The sequence below is a fragment of the Saimiri boliviensis genome, chromosome 10 (assembly GCF_048565385.1).
Source record: "Saimiri boliviensis isolate mSaiBol1 chromosome 10, mSaiBol1.pri, whole genome shotgun sequence".
Lineage (NCBI taxonomy): Eukaryota > Metazoa > Chordata > Mammalia > Primates > Cebidae > Saimiri > Saimiri boliviensis.
This window is the reverse complement of record NC_133458.1, coordinates 119,341,767-119,361,883: the sequence shown is the minus strand read 5'-3', so window position 1 is coordinate 119,361,883 and position 20,117 is coordinate 119,341,767. Positions and strand designations below refer to the sequence as shown.

Sequence of the window (20,117 nt, the reverse complement as noted above, 5' to 3'; positions counted from 1 at the left end):
GCGATTCCCCTGCTTCAGCCTCCCTAGTAGCTGGGACTACAGGCATATGCCACCATGCCCAGTTAATTTTTTGTATTTTAGTAGAGATGGAGTTTCACCATGTTGGCCAGGATGGTCTTGATCTCCTGACCTACTAATCTACTCGCCTCAGCGTCCCAAAGTGCTAGGATTACAGGCGTGAGCCACCATGCCTGACTGATTTACTCTTTAACATAGAGCGAAGTCACCTCATTTCTCTAGGGTCTTGTTATCCAGTACAGAATATGAGGTTAGCCTGAAACAAAATAAAATTCTAGGAAATGCTTCCTTTGTGTTAATGAACAAAAAGCAGACTATATTTGAAGTTTTGATTATGTTAATGCATAAATGTATTTTAACAAGTTAATTTAAAATTTTTTGGTAACTTTTTATTTGGTGATTCAGCTAGTTTAACCAGTTGAGTGATCCTGGGTCTTTTTTTCTCTGTCTTTTATTTTGTCTGTTTTAGATAAATTATGATGTAAGAGAGCGGGAGCTACTGGGCTATTTGTTCCAGGAAAAGGTTGCGTTATTTTCTTTGCTTAAAACTAATGAGCTTAAAAATCAATCCTTAATTTTCGATCTACATGTATTTGTTTTACTAACTACTCTATCTTTTTTGTTTACTTTGAATAATTAAGGACGTTATGTACCTTATTCTATCATGAGACTCTTACAGATGGCATCTTTGTCTCCACTCTCATAATACTTTAAAGCCTTCTTTGAACGATTTCTGTTTTTTGAATGCATGTTTGGTGTTTGGGTCTTTTCTTCTCTCTTATAGTTCATTAAATTCCTATATTCACTTCAATATCGATTTTTCTAGGTACAATTAGAATACCAAATTAGTAACTATATTTAAAACTAAAAATTACTCAATATTTTTGGCCTCCTGTGTACTGGAAGAGCTATTGGTGGTGTTTTAAATAAAAGCAGATTTTTTTTTTTTTTTTTTTTTTGAGACAGAGTCTTGCTCTTTCACCCAGACTAGAGTACAGTGGCGTGATGTCAGCTCACTGCAACCTCTGCCTGCCAGGTTCAAGCGATTCTCCTGCCTCAGCCTCCCAAGTAGCTGGGATTATAGGTACTCGCCACCACACCTGGCTAATTTTTGTATTTTTAGTAGAGGTGCGGTCTCACCATGTCTGCCAGGCTGGTCACAAACTCCTGACCTCAGGTGATCAGCCTGTCCTAGCCTCCCAAAGTGCTGGGATTACAGGCATGAACCACCATGCCTGGCCAAAAGTAGAAAATTTTTATGGTCTTAATTGGCTAATAGGTTGTATTGCTATCTAGATGACCCTTTGCTTATTAGTTTTGAAGTTATAATACACTGAACACTAAAATTATACTGAATATAATAATATATTTTGGAAGACTTTTTAAAGGTTTCTTTCTTTTTTCTTTTTTCTTTTTTTTTTTGAGATGGAGTCTCACTCTGTCACCCAGGCTGGAGTGCAGTGGCATGATCTTGGCTCACTGCAGCCTTCGTCTCCCAGGTTCAAGCAATTCTCATGCCTCAGCTTCCTGAGTAGCTGGGATTACAGGTGCATGCCCAGATAATTTTTGTATTTTTAATAGAGATGGGGTTTCACCATGTTACCCAGGCTCGTCTTGAACTCCCAACCTCAGGTGATCCACCTACCTTGGTCACCCAAAGTACTAGGATTGCAGGAGTGAGCCACTGTGCCCAGCTAAAGAATTTTAATATTCTTATAAAGGTCAGTTACAAACTTTCTCTGGGTTAAAGAGATGCTACTTAACAAAATGCGGGATGGTATTCTTTATTTTATTTTAAATTCTTAAAATAGGATTTGCAAATTAGATAACCATAAGAATTGGGATTTTATGAACTACATTTTTTACTCAGTATTGTCACATAGCCAATTTCTGCATATGTAAGAGATTTCATTAATCTCTAAAATGAAAGAGATTTCAATGATATATCTTAAATATAGACTGTTCTTTTGAAAACTTTTTTGGCTGCCATTTTAAATCAAAATGTCACATTTACAAATTAAAATTATATTTCCATTCACTTAACTCCTTTGAATTTATAACTTAAATAGCCAACCACATGATTGAGTGCAAAATCAAACCACTCAATTTAATTTGTTGTGTCTTTTACTCATAAGACTCTCAGCTACAGTACAATTTAGAAGTAAAATCTGGAACAAGTTTTGTGCTTTTCTGAGTGAGGAGGGGAAGCAAATATTTGTTCCAATTGCTTGGGTTTGATGTAGGAGAATATTTAAAATAGTTAGGTTTAAATGGTCTTGCAGTTGGTGGGAAAAATTTAAGACCTTCTATACTCATGTAAGGATCCTATTTGATTGTCACTGAAAGAGTAGACATGTCTTTCCTGTTTCATCAGATACTGTCAGTACAAGGGAGTCTTGGTTTATTTTACTGGTGCCTTGACCAGTAATACAACAATCGCAGGGCTTATCCCTGAGTTCCTTTCAGAACGGAATTTCTGTTGAAGTTAATCCAGTCGGTTTGCTCTGCAGATTTAGGACACCACTGTCAGTGGATTGCCGTCTTATTTGAGGCTATTCAGATCTCATTTAAAGCCTGGCATCCTGGAATTTAAATATACAAATCTTAATGAGTCAGACTTTCAAACCCTTTCTTTGAATAGGGAATCCAAAACCATGATGGTTGTATTATACTATTATAGATAAAGGGAGAAGGATGTCCTGAAGTTCCTCCTTGGACTTAAAGCAACCTCATAGGTATTTATACCTTTTAGGAAATACAAATGTCAGGTTAAATATTAGGGCAAACAATTTTGAAGTAAAACAACCAATTAGGATTATAGACTTTTGGGATTGAAGAAAATGGTTAGGCATTCTGGTATGCCCTAAACTGTCCAGTTTATGCCTGTTGGCCCTGTGTAATTATTAATGGTGCCCCTTTCACCCTCAAAAATATCCCAGCGTATAACACATTACACAGTCTCCTTGGTTATAGGTTATATTTTACAGCTCTTAACATAATCTTTGAAGTGTGGATATCTTAAAAGATTCCTTTGTTAAACAAAACAAAATAGTATCATACATTTTCACACAAGTCTCCCTCCACACTCAACTAGGGGGACAGGTAGCAAACGTGACCTTTTTGTGAATATTTTCAATTCACTTCTTTATCAGGACAAGCTTCTGACCAAAAATATTGTCTACTTTTCCTCAGCCATAGAGTAAGAGGGCACATTTTCTTCTCATCGTTCTGATTTTTGTTATCAGTAGCATTCTCTATGCTAAACAATGGAATTCTGTTAAATAGCATTGAGAGGAAAGAGCCTAAGGAACTTAAAACTCATTTTAAGGAAAAGCAAAAGGGAATTTTTACAAAATAGAAAGATGGGGCCTATGATGTTTTGATTCTACATTGTGGATCGGTTTCAAATTTGGGCAGTTGGAGGTTCATCTCATGAAATTAGTCTATTGAAATTTTATACTTTTTGTCTTAGAATTCCCCCCTTTAAGTAATCTTTACTAGGTTAGAGGGTCAAATTGTTAGAAACTAATTATAATGGAAACTCAAATTTAGACTTAAGTAAGATTAATCCAGTTGGGATGCCATTCTTTTTCTCTGGGCAATAGGAATGATAGACAATTCCATCTTCCTTTCTATCTTGACTCAGAAGTCAATATTACTTTAGATATATATAATACATATCTATATGTTACCATTTTATTCTTGATTTCAGGGACAAATCATTGATGGAACCAATCCAGGCCTTCTTGTATAACCAAAAGATTAGCAGCTGGTATTTATCTTTTCCTTTCAAGGCTTGAGCATTAGCAGCTTTATAGATAAGGGAAGTTCTGATCATAAACCCATTTGCATTTGTGCAAAACAGTAGAGTTAGCCTATCCCTTCTGCCTTAAATTCTGGTACTCACTTTACTTCCTTACTAATATATGCTTCTTGTGGCTTACTGCCCACCCCCCCCAAGAATAGGGCACTTTTATCTGTGTTAAAAACTTGTTCAGGTTGGGCACTGTGGCTCAAATCTATAATCCCAACACTTTGGGAGGCCAAAGTGGGAGGGTCGCTTGAAGCCAGAAGTTCAATACCAGCCTGAGTAACATGGATGATGAAAAAGGTTTTTTCTCATCAAAGAATGAAAAACTATTAGCTGGGTGTAGTGGTACGCACCTGTAGCCCTAGCTACTCAGAAGGCTGAGGTGAGGGAATTGCTTGAGCCAGAAGTTCAGAAGTTCAAGGCTGCAGTGAGCTACGATCACACCACTGCACTCCAACCTGAGTGACAGAGTGAGACCTTGTTTTGGAAAACAATAACAAAAAACAAACTTGTTCGTTGATTCTCTTAATGGTGTCTGGGAACTCATCCCCTGTCATTTGGTAGAACCTGCTTCTCCTTTCTATCTTAACATTTTTAAAGCCTCTTTCTAAATTATCAAACCGTCCTTTTCTGATATTAAATTTTCCAGCTGAAGATCCTTCACCTTCTTTTAATCCTATATTAGAGTCTATAGGTATGCCTTTCTGATAGCAGTCCTGCACTCACATAAAAACTGTATTTTCAGTATAAGATCAAAAGATATTTCACAAAAAGTTCATCTTTATATTTGTTTACGTTTCTCTTGACTGAATGGCGCCATGTATAGTCCATGTAAATTAAAGAAAACGTTTGCCAACTCCTGGCCTACCAGTTTGTTATTTGTTTTCTATTGATATTGTCGAATTCTTTTGATAATCCTTTTTAATCTCCTCTTTTGGATTTTTTAGCTGTTCTTACCTGTTTTTTGTTTGTTTGTTTAGTAGTTGCTATGAAATACTGTATGCATCCTTACCTCATTACAGTCTACTTTGAAATACTATTACACTACTTCATGTACCTTACAATCTGAACCTCACAACAGTATAGTTAATTTGCTCATCCCAATATTTCTTTGGTAATGCACTGTTGTAAATTTTTCTTTAATCAGTTTTTTTTTATTTTTTAAGAGATCGGGTCTTGCTAGGTTTCCCAGGCTGGTGGTGAAGTCCTGGGCTCAAGCCATCCACCCACCTTGCCTCCTACAGTGCTGGGGTTACAGATGTGAGCCACTGTGCCCAGCCTCTTGAATCAATTTTGAAAAGAAATTTTAAGATATATTTTTTATAAATTGGCCCTTATATTTACCATTTCTGGTGTTCTTCCTTCTTGTAGATTCAGAATTCCATCCGAGATCATTGTCCTGTCAAGAAAAACTGTCTTTATTATTTCTTGTAGTATAGGTCTGCTGGAAATGAAATCTCTAGATTTTGTTTGTCCAGAAATGTTTTGATATTGCCTTAATTTCTGAAGGATGTTGTCACTGGGACTGCTAAGTTGACAGGTTTTTACCTTTACATTCTTTTAAAGATGTTAATTTATTGTTTATGGCTTTAGTTGTTTCTAATAAGAAGTCAGCCAGCCACCATTCCTATCTTTTCTGCTTTTTTATTTAACATTTTTAGCAGTTTGATTTTAATGTGCCTATGTGTAGTTTTCTTTGTATTGTTGGGTTTCGCCAAGCTTTATGGATCTGTAGTTAGTTGTTTTGTAAGTTTTAGTAAATACTCAGCCATTGTCTCTTAAAGTTATTTCTTCTGCCCTGGTCTCTCCTTTCTGAAACTCCACTTAACGTAGACTATTGACTATTTTTCCACAGGTCTGTGACATTCTTTTTGGTTTTCATTTAATTCTCTTTTTCTTTGTGCTTCATTTTTCATGGTTTCTATTTATTAGTTCTTCAAGTTCACCTGTTATTTCCTGATAGGATCTAGTCTCCTGTGAAGCCTATCCAGTGAATTTTCAAATTCAGACAGTTTTTTAATTCTGAAATTTGTATCTGGATCGTGTGTGTATGTGTGTGTGTGTGTGTCTGTGTGTGTGTGGTTGCAATTTCTCTGCTGAAATTCCCCATTTCTCACTTAATTTTCTCCATCCTTTCCTCTAAATATTTTAATGTTGTATAAATGTTTTTGTTTCCTAATTCGAACATTTAGATCATCCTGTGGATCTGCTATTGACAGGATTTCTTTTCTCCGCTTGATAAGTTCCATGTTTTCCTACCTTTTTACATGTCTTGTAATTTTTTAATTGTAGTCCAGATATTAGAAAAGAACAGTAGAGACTGAAATGGGTAATAACTTGTTGTTTTGTCTTTCAGACGGTATAGACTAGGGACTGGTCTCTTATGTAATCAGAAATTGAGCTGAAATTAGGCTATGGATAGATTTGGTTCAAATTTTGCTTTAAATGCTTTGAGAATGGCGTCAGGTCCCACCTTTGAGCAGAGCTTTGAGATCTAAGTACTGCATGTCTACAAGCTTTCTCTCTGCTTTTCAGACCTGTCTTCAACCAGCACTTACTCAGCAAAATTCCTTTTGGGGAGAACTGGGCGGGTAGGGAGAGCTAGCTCTGCCTCCGCTTCTTCAGATGCCAGTCTATCTCAGCCCATGCTCTACCTCACTGTTTTCTCTTTTTCCCTGCATACTTTGTTGCTCATGGCAAACTTGCTTCTCTGCTAAGTCGCTAAGAATATTTTCTTACAGGTTTAGGTTCCTTTCCTTTAAATACTTCTTTTTGGCCGGGTGCAGTGGCTCATGCCTGTAATCCTAGCACTTTGGGAGGCCAAGGCGGGTGGATTGGTTGAGGTCAGGAGTTCAAGACCTGCCTGGCCAACATGGTGAAATCCCATCTCTACTAAAAATACAAAAATTAGCCGGGTGTGGTGGTGCATCCCTGTAATCCCAGGATTACAGGAGAGGCTGAGGCATGAGAATCACTGCATGGGTGAAATTCTATACTCATTGAACTGCGACTCCTCCTATCCCCTCCCCCAGTCCCTGGCAGCCACCACTCTGGTTTCTGCTTCTATGAGGTTGGCTGCTTTAAAGGTCTCATATGTTGCTTCTCAGCCTTTTGGATAAGATCAAACCACACTGGTTTTTTTTTTTTGAGACAAGATCTTGGTCTGTTGCCCAGGCCAGAGTGTAGTGGCATGATCATAGCTTACTGCAGCCTTGACGTTTTGGACTCAAGCGATCCTCCTGCTTCAGCCTTCCAACTAGCTGGGACTACAGACATGTGCCACCACACCTGGCTAATTTTTTTATGTTTAATAGAGACGAGGTCACACAGTGTTATCCAGGCTGGTCTTGAGCTCCTGTGTTCAAGTGATCCCCCCTCCTTGGCCTCCCAAAGTGCTGGGATTACAGGCATGAACCACCACTTCCAGCCAATCCACACTGTTTTGATTACCAAAGCTTTGTATTATGTTTTGAAATTGGGAAATATGATTCCTTTTTGTTCTTTATTTACAATATTGATTTGGTTGTTTGGGGTCTCTTGCAATTCCACATGAATTCAAGGACTGGCTTTTCCGTTTCTGCAGTTTATTATTCTGGGTGGTATTGTATGGTGTGAGTTTACAAGTTGGTTTATCCAGTTTCTTACTGAGTATAGTCTCCTGTTGATGGAGAATAGATAAACACAAGTATTGTCTTCTGTTTTCCTTCTCACATTAACTTGAGATTTAGGGCTTTTTGGTTTTGTCAAGCTTTACCTTGAATGAATTTATTCTTCAAAAGTATTTGTTGCTAAGGAACCAACGGCTTTTTGGCCATGCCTTTTATATTACAACTTTAAAAAATGCTGTGTTTTCACGTTGTAATATTCTCTGTTTATAATTTATGCATAGTTTATCCAGAAAAATCACACTTTGAACCTCTTTTGCAAATAACGTACCTGTTTCCTTTGCAGGTCCCCTTTTTATCTTCTTTGGAAGGTCATATTTATTTAAAAATAAAATGTCAAGTGAATTCCAGTGTTGAAGAGAGAGGTTTTCTAGTAAGTAACATCACTTAGTCTTTAACTTTCTTTTTTCCATTTTGTGAAATATGGACTTGTTTCCCATAGGAATGAAATCCTTTGTGATTAAGTGATAAGTTGGTTCAGTAAAGATTTGTTCTGTGTCCTTTATATGGCAATCACTGTGTGGCTCTTGGAATGTAAAAGGCCACAAAAAATAATTTCTCTACTCATGAGCTTTTAGTTTAGAAGGGAGAAATACAAATGAACAGACAGGTACAATATAGTACCATAATAGCAGAAAACGGGGTGCATTGGGGTCAGTTGGTGGGATACCAGGGTCTTGACTGTGGGTGGGGTGGGATAAAGGGAACTGCTGAGAGAAGTTATTTCTAAACTGCTAACTGAGTAAGTTAGCCAGGGAGAAAGGGAGAAGTGCTCCAGATAGAGGGAGAATGTACAGTGGCTTGGAGGGCCCTTCTCTGTCACTCCTACCCAAAGAAAAGAAAGATGACACATGCAGACAGTGGAAGATGTTTCTGGATAGCTTGAGCTTGCAGTTTGAGTGCATGCATGTGGTTGGTGGGTGGGGAATGAGGACAGTGACTCGAGAGGGAAGTGAGGTTGGGGAAATGGGGCAAGGGTTCAAGGACCTTTTAAAGAATTTGGACTTTATCCTGGAGTCAGTGAGTTGCTCTTATAGGATTTTACGCAGAGGAAATTATCCAACTTGGGACTGAGAAAATCATTCTGACCGATGTGGAAAGCAGATTGGAGAATGACAACCCTGAAGAAGACTAGTCAGTTCCCACCGAGGTGGGAAATTTTAATGAGTTAAGTTTTACTTGATTTGAATTTTAGATGCCTGGAGACGTGTGAAAGTTCTGGGTTTGGAGCTCAAGATAGACATTTGGTAGAGGTAAAGATGTGGATCTCTGCAGCATGGGGAAGCCCAGGGCAACTGGGGAAGCAGAGCCAACTCACTGGAGGAGTGCCAGCATTGAAGGGACGGATGGAAGGAGGGAAGCCTCAGAGGACACTGCAGGGAGAGAAACGGAGAATCTAGCGTCATGGTTGCTCATAGAAGAGAGCATTGAAAGGAGGGAGTGGCTAAGTTAGAGCAAGTTCTGTTAGGACGGTTGGACTTATTACCAGGTGATCATTCTGGTGTAGGTGTAAGCAGATGCCAGACTGCAAATGGGTCCATAGTGAGTGGGAGATGAAGAATGAGCACAGGAGCTTAGAAACTCTTGGAAACACTTTGGCAGTGAAGAAGTAAGGAGAGAAGAATGTTGTGCTTGCAGAGGCATGTAGGGTGAAAGAAGGATTTTGTCAACGTTTTATTAAGATGGGAGAGATGTAGAGCAAAGTCTTGAGAATGGGAAGAATTAAGCCCAAGCCACAGTTCACAGGATTTATTTTATACAGAATTACTGCTTTCTCATTATCAGAGGAGGAAAGTATGTGTATAGAATGCATAGAAGATTGTGAGTATGGCATAAGAGGTAGAGAAAATGAAGTTGCTTCCGTGTTCTCTGTGAAGCAAGAACTTGAATGATGCAAGGGATGTTACAAGTCAGTTTGTAACTGCTGTCAAAGGTACAGAAAGAAGAGCTGGAGAGTAAGGAAAAGCCGGGTGGCCTAAGTAACTGTAGCCCACTTCCAAAGGATTGGGAATTATTACTTAATAACAGTATTTTTTGCTTCCTTATTAGGTTTTATCACATGTAAAGCCAGCAGGTGGCACTAGATAGTCTTGGAAAAGAATATATGTTTCTGAGTTGAAGGCAGGGTTTGCCTTCAACAAAATGATCTTTTATTTTCATGTAAACATTTTTATATTGAATGTAGATGCTTTAGCAATGGATAGGCTCTGTTAAGGTAGCTGGTTCATTTGCATTTAACATCTCATCTAATTAATTTTTTAGCTGGGCTCTTAACTAGCTTGTTAGACCTCTTCAAGTTTACTCTGTCTTGAATCCTATTGCCCATTCTTCTCACATCCATACTGACAGAAATGTAGTAAGAAAGAGCTCAGGACTCCCTGACTTATCTTCAGTCCTCTGCCTAAACATTGCATTTTAACTGCCTCTACTCCCTATACAAAAATTAGAGGTAGCAATGGAGATGAAAGCTCCTCAGCTCAGCTTCCTGTCCTGATGTGCCAGAGCTGGCTGGGAGAAGGGAGACTCCAACCAAGGAGACTGGTAAGTGGCTCTGACAGGGTGCTGGCTAGCTCTGCCTCCACTGAGGAGCAGCAAGAGGCAGGTGCTCTGGACTGGCAGCCAAAAGGTTCCGGTTTTGCTGTCTGTGTGATGTCACTTAATTTCCTTGGCCTTCCATTTCCTTAGCTATAGAAACAAAAAGGCTGTTCTTTTATTCTGCTCCGATTATAGTAGGATGTCATCATAGCTGGTGTTAATCTTGTCTGTCAAAAGTTACCTTGTCTATTACCTTTATGATGTAAAAGGTGAACGTCAACACAGGAGGGAGCTGGTGACTTATTTGTGTTAACTTACCTGCTTGAGATTGAAATACGATTCCTTTCTTCTTTCGGGGGCTGTGAGCAGTGTTGCCTAGAAAATGCGGCTTGGGGAGGAAAATGGAAGGGTCAGGGCAGGAGGAAAAAGGTGAGGCAGGAGGGCATGTGGTTGGAGCAAACTAATGAATATGCGGTTTCAATCTAGCTTGGTAACATTTGCTCTCACACATCATGGCCAGAAATTAGACTCCTAATCCAAGCCACCTTTGGGGAAATTTACATAAAACAGTAAATTGAGAAGAGTGTATATCCAACTGTCACAGAGTTGGAGTAAGGATCAGTTGAAATAATTTTAAAATACAGATATTCTTAGAATAGTCTCTCACAGCAACAGCCAAGTAATACTAGTTTATTATTAGCTTCTCAACAATCAGACAAGTAAAGTTGTGATAGGAAGGTAATTTGAAATCAAATGCAAAGATGCCTTTGAATCATCTGTATCAGAGGGCGGCACGGCAGGCCCCACTGACTGTTTTTATAGCCTTTGGTTGGAACAGAGGCTTGTCTGTGGCAGGGACCTTATGGCCCAAAGTCTAAAATTATTTACTCTCCAGCCCGTAAAGAAAAGGTTTCCCTGATCTGCAGCATTGTTATGTTTTTACCTTGCTTTGTTTTTTAACAGAGAAGTTCCTAGATGAATGGTTTCTGTTTTTCCTTTTTAATGAAAAGTGAGGGCTTTTATGCAGTTTAGGGATCTGTTATGATTATAGCTAAACAATAGTAGATGAAAACCTCTTAGCCTGTACTTACACTGTTTAAGCGGAAGTGCTTCCGTGGAACAAAACCAGGTGTTATTATAGTTGCCTATTCTGGAGTCCTGTCTCTAGCCAACATTACTGCCTTGCCTACCTTTAGAATATAACTAGCATTCCTAAGGACGAACACCTGACTGCAGGGAAGCATCACTGCAAGCGGGTCTCACGGCCCAGCAGTGGACTTGGAGTTGCAATGTTTATCACGATTATTGACCAAAGCCTGTGATCATAAGCTGACTCTTTTCTAATCCTGTTTGAAAACTTGATCTCCTGAATAAAGATTAAATCCCAGTCTTGCATCAGGTTTTATTTAATATGTTATCATTAGTTTTTTAAAATAAGTATGGCATGATAATTTCATATTCTCCAACACTAGAGGCATTTCCCTTGTTTAAGGAGCATTTGGTTAGGGACACTACACTTAAAATTAGGTAGATGTATTTAATTTAGGGTCGATGTCTGAATGTTCTTAAATGCTTGTAGATGATGTTGAAGTAAATTTCTGATATGAATAATCAGTGATTTTCATTACTAAGGTAAAAGACATGAAATCATACACATTTTGAGATATGAAATATGTCAACATACTGCAGTTAACATACAGAATCAGTATTTCATTGTTAGGATATTTTCCTCAACTTTCTAAAGCCAGCATTTCAATTGACTTTTCCAGACCATCTTTGAAGATGTTAGTGGTTTTGGTGCCTGGCATCGAAGATGGTGTGTTCTTTCTGGAAACTGTATATCTTATTGGACTTATCCAGATGATGAGAAACGAAAGGTAATTTAAATTGTATTGGTTAGTGGTGAAAGCCCTGATTGACTTCCATGTAGTGTTCATGCAAGTGTTCCCTCTGGCCCTATCACTCACCCAAATTAATTCCCCTTTCTGTGTACTCATTAAGCCATTGAAAATGTTCTTCTTGGCCGGGTGCAGTGGCATATGCCTATAATCTCAGCACTTTGGGAGGCTGAGGTGGATGGATCACCTGAGGTCAGGAGTTTGAGACCAACCTGGCCAGCATGGCAAAACCCTGTCTCTCCTAAAAATACAAAAATTAGCTGGGTGTGGTGGCGGATACCTGTAATCCCAGCTACACGGGAGGCTGAGGCAGGAGAACTGCTTGGATCCAGGAGGCCGAGGTTACCGTGGGCCAAGATCACGTGACAGCACTCGAGCCTAGGCGACAGAGCAAGACTCGGTCTCAAAGACAAACACAAAAAAAAAGCATTTTTCTTGTAGATTAGTGTGTGTGTGTGCGTGTGTGTGTGTGTGTGTGTGTGTGTGTGTCTCATTTGTTTAAAATTTTTATATTCTATCCATTCCCTATGATGTGACCACTCTTAAAATACTTTAACACATATATTTTTCCTTCTTTTCTACTGGATGTTTAATTATAATTTCTTGTTGACATTTGAAGTTGGAAATATTTTTAATTTAGTTTTTTTTTATCTTATTAGCTAGGGTAAAACGATAATGGAAACCCACCCATAGGAACAATGGTTTGTATTTTGTTTCTAAAATTTAATAAGAGGATTTTGTGTAATAAATTGTATCATGTTTTTAAAGAAGTTAATATCATTGCCCAAGTAAGATTATTTATTATCCCCAAACTGGAAGATACAAATAAGCAGAATTAAAAAGGAAAATTATCCATAACAGACATAGCTATTGTTCATATTTTGGTTAGATATCTTTTTAAATTTTTTAAATGTATTATATATAACAATTATGAATCTTTTAAAAAAGAAAAGCATGCTTTTTATAATCTGATTTTTTACTTGATAAAATAATGTCTTTCAATATCATAAAGATAAGTCTATAATGTTTTGTTTGATAGCTATGTGTGTTACACTGTAGTCATTAAAATTGTTAATATTTAAAAAATTTATCATGAAATGTTTGAGACATTCAAAAGAGCATAGAACAATTTCAGTCAACCTCTGTGTTACCATTCCAGTTGAAGCTCTCCATGTAATTCTCTCTCCCACAGAGATAACCTCTATCCTAAATTGTTTATTGTTCCCATGCACTTATTTAAAATTTTATTATACAGATTGAATACCCCTCATCTATAATCCTTGGGATTTAGAGGTGTTTTGGATTTGGAATCTTTTTTCCAGATTTTGGACTATTTGCATTGTACTTGCCAATTAATTATCTCCTAACCCCAAAATTCAAACTCTGAGATGCTCCAATGGGCATTTCCTTTGAGTACTATGTTCAGTCTCAAAAAGTTTTAGATTTTGGAGCATTTCAGAATTCAAGATTTTCAGATTTGGGTTGTTCAACCTACGCATGTATATAAGCAATATATGTTGCTGCAATTGCATGCCTTTAAACATTATACAGATAATAACATACTGTATGTATTATTCTACATCTTGCCTTTTTTGGGTCAGCATGGTTTGTAAAATTTGCTTGGGCTGGTATGTGTAGCTCTGTTTTGTCCTCTTTTCTCTGTATAGTATTCGATTTTAAGAACACATTACAATTTATCCATTCTCCTGTTTAGAGACCCTTAAAATTATTTCTAAATTGTTGTATACAGACAGTGCTGCTGTGATTCACTTTCTTCTCGTTTTCTTTTGGTTTGTGCCTTTTACAGCCCTCAGGCAGGAAGACTTAGTTTCTTGTACACATGGATGAGAGTTCTTTTTTGAATGTTATCTAGTAGCAGACTTGCTGGGTTGTAGGGTTTGCTACATCTACAACTTGATTTTGTCAGATGAGTCGCAAAAGTGGTTGTACGATTTTCCATTCCCACCAGGGATATTTGGGAGTTCTCAGTTTTTCATATTCCCACCAACACCTCATATGTCAGGCTTTTAAACTTCCATCAATAAGATAGATGTGAAATGTTCTCTCATTTAAAAAATTTTTATATCTTCTTGATTACTAGACTAAGTATCTTTTCTAAGCATAAGAGTGTGTATGGCCATTTTTATTTTCTCTCCTATGAAGTGATTGCATATGATCCATTTTAATATTGGTACATTACAATTATATTTCCCTAGTCTTAGGCTTGACATATCTTTTAATTTATCTTTATAGTGTCTTCTCATGCACAGACTTTTCTAATGTTAAGGTATTCAGTCCTATCAGTCTATTGCTTTGTACTTTTTAGGGGCTAATTTAAGAAACTCTCCTTACCCTCCAGTCAAAGATTTCTTTTATACCTCTTTCTAAAGTTATAAATGTTTCTACTTCACATTTAATTTCCCTAGAATTGATTTTTTTTCCACCTGGATAACCAATTGTGCCAGCATCATTGAACTGTTGGTTCTTTCCCCTCTGTGCTAGGCCATTCTTGCATTGCTATGAAGAAATACCCAAGACTGGGTAATTTTTTAATTGGCTGCTGGTTCTTCAGGCTATACTAAAAGCATAACACTGGCATCTGCTGAACTTCTGGGGAGGCCTCTCAGCGAGCTTTTACTCACGGCAGAAAGTGAAGTGGGAGCAGGTGTATCACATGGTAATACAGGAGCAAGCTAGTGAGTGAGCAAGGGGAGGTGCCACACATTTTTAAACAATCAGCTCGTGTGAGAACTCATTCACTATTGTGAGGACAGCACCAAGGGGACTTCTTGAGAAATCCGCTCCCATAATCCAGTCACCTCCCACCAGGCCCCACTTCCAACACTGGGGATTACAATTGAACATGAGATCTCAGTGAAGACAAATATCCAAACTGTATCATTCGCTGATCTACAGTGCCACTTCTCATGTGTATCAAGTGTCATTATATGTGTAGGTTTAATTTGAGGCTCACTGTTCTGTTTCCTTTGGTCTGTTTCTCTATCCCAGCCTAAATGAACATAGCTTTAAAATAAAACTTAATGTCTGCTAAGGCAGGTCTCCTCACATATGCAGTAATGGACAGTAGTTCTTCCTTATCCTCAGTGGATGCATTCCAGGACGCCCAGTGAATGCATGAAACCATGAATAAGTACCAGACCCAGTTGCCATCAGTCACAACACGTTTCTGTTGATGTCTTATACTCACAAATTTAATGCCTTTTCTATTTTAATTAGGCACTTACCACTTACCATGGTGGTAACTTTTACGGTTGAAAATGTGACAACGAAACTTGCATGAATTTCTTTTTCTTCACAACTTCATGGATAGAAGATTTGTTCTTACTGTGTAGACCTTGGCAACCTCAGCATATGATTTTTTTTCTTTCCTTATTAAGTTGAAAACTTTCACCTTTTCACTTAAAGGGAGCACTTTATGGCTTGTTTTTGGCGTTATCTACTCTTGCACTTTGGGGACCTTATTGTGTCAGATAAGGGCTACATGAACACAAGCACTACATACTACAGCAGTTGATCTTATTACTCAGTATGCTGCGAAGTGAGTACTGAGCAGGTAGCAGGTACGACGTGGATATGCTGAACAAAGGCAGGATCCACACCGCAGATGTGATGATGGGAGATTTCATCATGGTGCTTAGAACGGCATGCAGTTTAAAGCTTATGAATTGTTTGTTTCTAGAATTTTTCTTTTAATATTTTTCCACTATGGTTGACTGGGTAATTGAAGCTATGGAAAGTGAAACCATGGATAAGTGTGTGGGCTACTGTATGACTATTCTTGGTCCTTGCTTTTTCCACACACACCCTTGCACGCACGCGCGTGCACACACACACACACACACACACACACACACACACTGCCATCACCCCATGGAAATATATATACATATATGTTTTACTTTTTGTTTCTTTTTTTTTTTTTTTTTTTTGAGACAGAGTCTCACTCTGCTGCCCAGGCTGGAGTGCAGTGGTGCGATCTTGGCTTACTGCAACCTCTGCTTCCTGGGTTGAAGCAGTTCTCTGCCTCAGTCTCCCAAGTATCTGGGACTATAGGCAAGCACTGTCAGACATGCTAATTTTTGTATTTTCAGTAGAGCTGGGGTTTCACCATGTTGACCAAGCTGGTCTCAAACTCCTGAACTCAAAGCGATCTGCCCACCTCAGCATCCCAAAGTGTTGGGATTACAGTTATGAGCCACTGCACCTGGCTCTGTTTTGCTTTTTATAATTGAAAATGTTCAAATGTACACAAAGCAAAAATGGTATAATGAACTTCCAGCTTCATTAATTATTAGTTTTCAGGTTTCATTTATCTCTCCACAACACACATGCATTTTTGTTTAGTTGCTTTGCTAGGGTGTTTTAAAGCAAATGCCAGAATTTATATTCTGTCATTTCTAGGTTGCAGGTCTTAGTGGTGGCAAAAACCCCCAGGAAAGACAGGGTTTCAAATTGGTTTACTATTCTTCATTCTCCCTTGCTCATTGATTTTGGCCTTTGAAGGATATTTTTACTTTCTTGTGAATTTAATTATCTAGCATTTGGCAGCTTAATGGGAGGATTTTCAGACTATTTAATGTGCCATATTTGCTGGAAACAATACCATGATTTATTTAATTAGTCTCCTATTACTGTCATTTAATTTGTTTGGAATTTTTTGCTATTATGAAAAAACAGTGACTATACATATTAAAATCTGTGTATACATATTATGTTTTTGCTTAGGATAAATTTAGGTAGAACTATATGGTCAGAAAATGCTCATTGTTAATGGTTTTTGATTACTGTTATCAAGTTGCCTACCAGTAATAGATCATATTATACTTTCACCAATGATGCATAAGAATCTGTTACTTACTCCCTAACCAATCAACAGAGGTTGTTACTGTTTTTTCCAGACTTAGCCAATCTAAGGTTTTTAAATGGTATGTTCTATTTTTATTTTTAAAACTTCTGATAGAATTGACACATTTATTAGCTGTTGGCTCACTGTGTGTGCCTATATGTGTTCCTTTTCCCATTTCAGGACCATTTGGTCTCATGAATTTTTTCCTGCACTTCGGCTCTCATACCACTGGAATTCATGGCTGCCAACAACCCAGGGCAATTATTTGCCCTTATGTTTCATAGATACATAAAGAAATATTTACACATGAAATCTGATGTCTAGGTTTCCTTTTATAGAAAGAAGAGAAGTGGGTAAGGTACAGACAAAAGGCAGCTGAGTGTGTTTCTCATTGTTGTAGCTGGTTTTGGTACCTGGGGCTCATTATACTGTTCTTTGTATTTTTTATTTGAAGTCTCCCATAATAAAGAGCTTTATAGGATAGTTGGCAAGAGCTACCAGTTGATATTTTTGGGTTTTATTTTTATGTCTAGCGAGGAACAATAATAAATGTTGAATATGTTTCTCTAAGCCCAGTGTAACTAAATTTTAACTTTTAAATGAATGGCTTTTTAATTTTAATTTGTACCAACTTAAATGCTGCTTAATGCTTACTGACTTAAATAGTCTTATTTTCTGCTAATTTCTCTTAATTTGCTTTTAAAGAATCCCATAGGAAGGATAAATCTGGCTAATTGTACCAGTCATCAGATAGAACCAGCCAACAGAGAATTCTGTGCAAGACGCAACACTTTTGAATTAATTACTGTCCGACCACAAAGAGAAGATGACCGAGAGACTCTTGTCAGCCAATGCAGGGACACACTCTGTGTCACCAAGTATGTATTGGCCTATAAATATTTCTGTCAACTAAGCAATTGATTGCCCACTATGTACTTGCCACTATGAGAAGTATCAGAGATGGTCATTGACTTTGAAAAGGGCACAGCCTTAGTGAGAAAACAAAACACACACAAAGCAATAAGAGAAACATCTATCATCACTAAATTAATACAGTTAAGGAAAGTATAATACTCAGGTTGTATCTTAGCTTAATATTTTCCAGTATGCTCACAGTGGAGGCATTTTCTTGGCAGTTAGCTAATAATCTTTGGGTTAAGTTTCAAGATTTCATGTGTAGTTGAGGAGATAAGCATTATTCATAGAGACTTTACACATCCCTTCCTTCCATGCCCAGAATACCCTCATGTAATCAAATGACTCACAAAAACAATCTCATTCTATTCTGCAAATTTCTGGATGGAGATTGACAGAATACAACTTTGGGGAGTGCCTCTTTTTTAATTAACCCTAAGTTCAAGTGTAAGATACAAAGGTTTATTGCTAAGATTCGAAGATAGGTTCTTTTACTTGGATGCCTAAGAGAAGCTTGAAGACCAACTTCAATGTACAAAGTTGTCATTAGGGACAAAAGTTAGAATTTGATAAGATCTTTAGTAATTAGGCTGTTGCTGGATAATGCAGATATGGGGAGATTGGTAGAACTAGCTTTATGAGTTTCTTTCTTTCTTTTTTTTTTTTTAGCTTTATGAGTTTCTAATGTGAAAATATTAGAAAGCTACACCCAGGAGACACAATATACTAAAATAGAACAGAGTTGCCCAGAGACTGCCAATTTGTGTTAAAATAGCTAGATAGAGGACTCATTTGATGGAAATTTTTGATGTCTAGATGACTTCCAGATTTATGATTTTTTTAAAAATTTGAGACGGAGTTTCGCTCTTGTTACCCAGGCTGGAGTGCAATGGCGCGATCTCGGCTCACTGTAACCTCCACCTCCTGGGTTCAAGCAATTCTCCTGCCTCAGTCTCCCGAGTAGCTGAGACTACAGGTGCGCGCCACCATGCCCAGCTAGTTTTTTTTTTGTGTTTTTAGTAGAGATGGGATTTCTCCTTGTTGACCAGGATGGTCTTGATCTCTTGACCTCGTGATCCACCTGCCTCGGCCTCCCAAAGTGCTGGGATTATAGGCATTTTAACTCATTTATTCTTTCAGCGGTTTTCTATGCAGTGGTGGAATCAGGCAGGGCAGGACAGGCAAAATGGTTTTCTAATAATTTTGTTTGATAGCGGCCTGTCCATGGCCATCATCAGTGGAGGAACCAACCAAAATGCAGTATCTACATAGTTCCTGACCACAGCAGCCCACTTCAGCCATTTTAAATATCACTCACATTTTTCATATAACTTTATTTTTTACTGGTTGCATAAACTCTCTTAGACTTCTCTGTAGACCTTCCCCTGTGATAAAAATAGCTAGATTATATGTTGCTTTAATTACTCTTTACCTCATTTGCTTGTACTCTTTCTCGCTATAAAATTATAATGTGGATGGGAACCCTTTGCCCAAGCATATGAGAGTGGTACATTCTCAGTTCAGTCTTGGCTGAGTCTTCAGCTTTGCTTGTGGCCTAAAATTTATTTTGTTTTTTTTTTTTATTGTGAGAATATAAACATTCTGCACTTCTGCATTCTCCTTTCCCTCACTGATCTGTTTCCTTACAGTCTTTTGGACTTAGGCCTTTTACCTGAATTCAATGTACCTCATTGTCATTTCTACTAACTAAGCTTGCTGTCAATGCTAAAGATTTCTCTTTTGATCTCTATTGCCAACTTCAAAATAGAGACCTACACATTGAAACTAGAATGTTTCATCACATAGGGAGGCAGTACAGTAGAGCTTTGAAGTCAGCGGACTTAAAAGTTTAAATCCTAACTCTGTGACTTATCAAACGTAACCATGGCAGGTCACTTAACTTTGCTGGCCCTCTGAAATCTTCTGTGTCAAAAGGGAACAATAAACTCCACAGTGACAATAGAGTTTTTAAAAATTTTGTCAGCCTCTTGAACCAGAATAGGTTCACAGAGACTTCAGACAATAGAGATGATTGAGTAAACACACTTAGCACAGTTTCAAGTACATACAATGAGCTTAATAAGTGGTGGCTATTATAAGTGCAGTATTTTCTTCATTGACTACTTGGAGGTGATAAACTCCACTTATTCATGTTTACACCATTTCTAGTACCAATGGGGAGAACTTATAAAGTTGCAGAATGAATGCAATATAAAAACCTAATGGCTGGCTGTTCTCTAGAAGGATGCTCTGGCTATGAGTTAGGGAATCCCCCCTTCCTTACCCTGGCCTGCCCCATCAACTAGTTATTTATTCAACTTGTAGCTAATTATGGATGCAAGGAAAATATTCTTAATATGGACAGAGAGGTTAGGATAGACAAAAGTCTTAGGAGTTTTAGATAGTTT

The 20,117-nt window shown here is 37.9% G+C and overlaps 1 protein-coding gene across 3 annotated transcripts in view; it reads left to right on the top strand.

Annotated features, from left to right (window-relative positions):
• ANLN (anillin, actin binding protein) overlaps positions 1 to 20,117 on the top strand; it is a 62,116-nt gene that overhangs the window by 40,186 nt on the left and 1,813 nt on the right. For 2 of the 3 annotated variants that reach the window (XM_074379817.1, XM_074379818.1), the window contains 3 exons: positions 7,781 to 7,867; positions 11,799 to 11,906; positions 17,500 to 17,672. In XM_074379817.1, the coding sequence (XP_074235918.1) occupies positions 7,781 to 7,867; positions 11,799 to 11,906; positions 17,500 to 17,672 (368 nt within the window). Of the gene's footprint in view, positions 1 to 487; positions 1,030 to 7,780; positions 7,868 to 11,798; positions 11,907 to 17,499; positions 17,673 to 20,117 lie in introns of those variants that run through there. The other variant, XM_074379819.1, reaches the window with a different exon arrangement.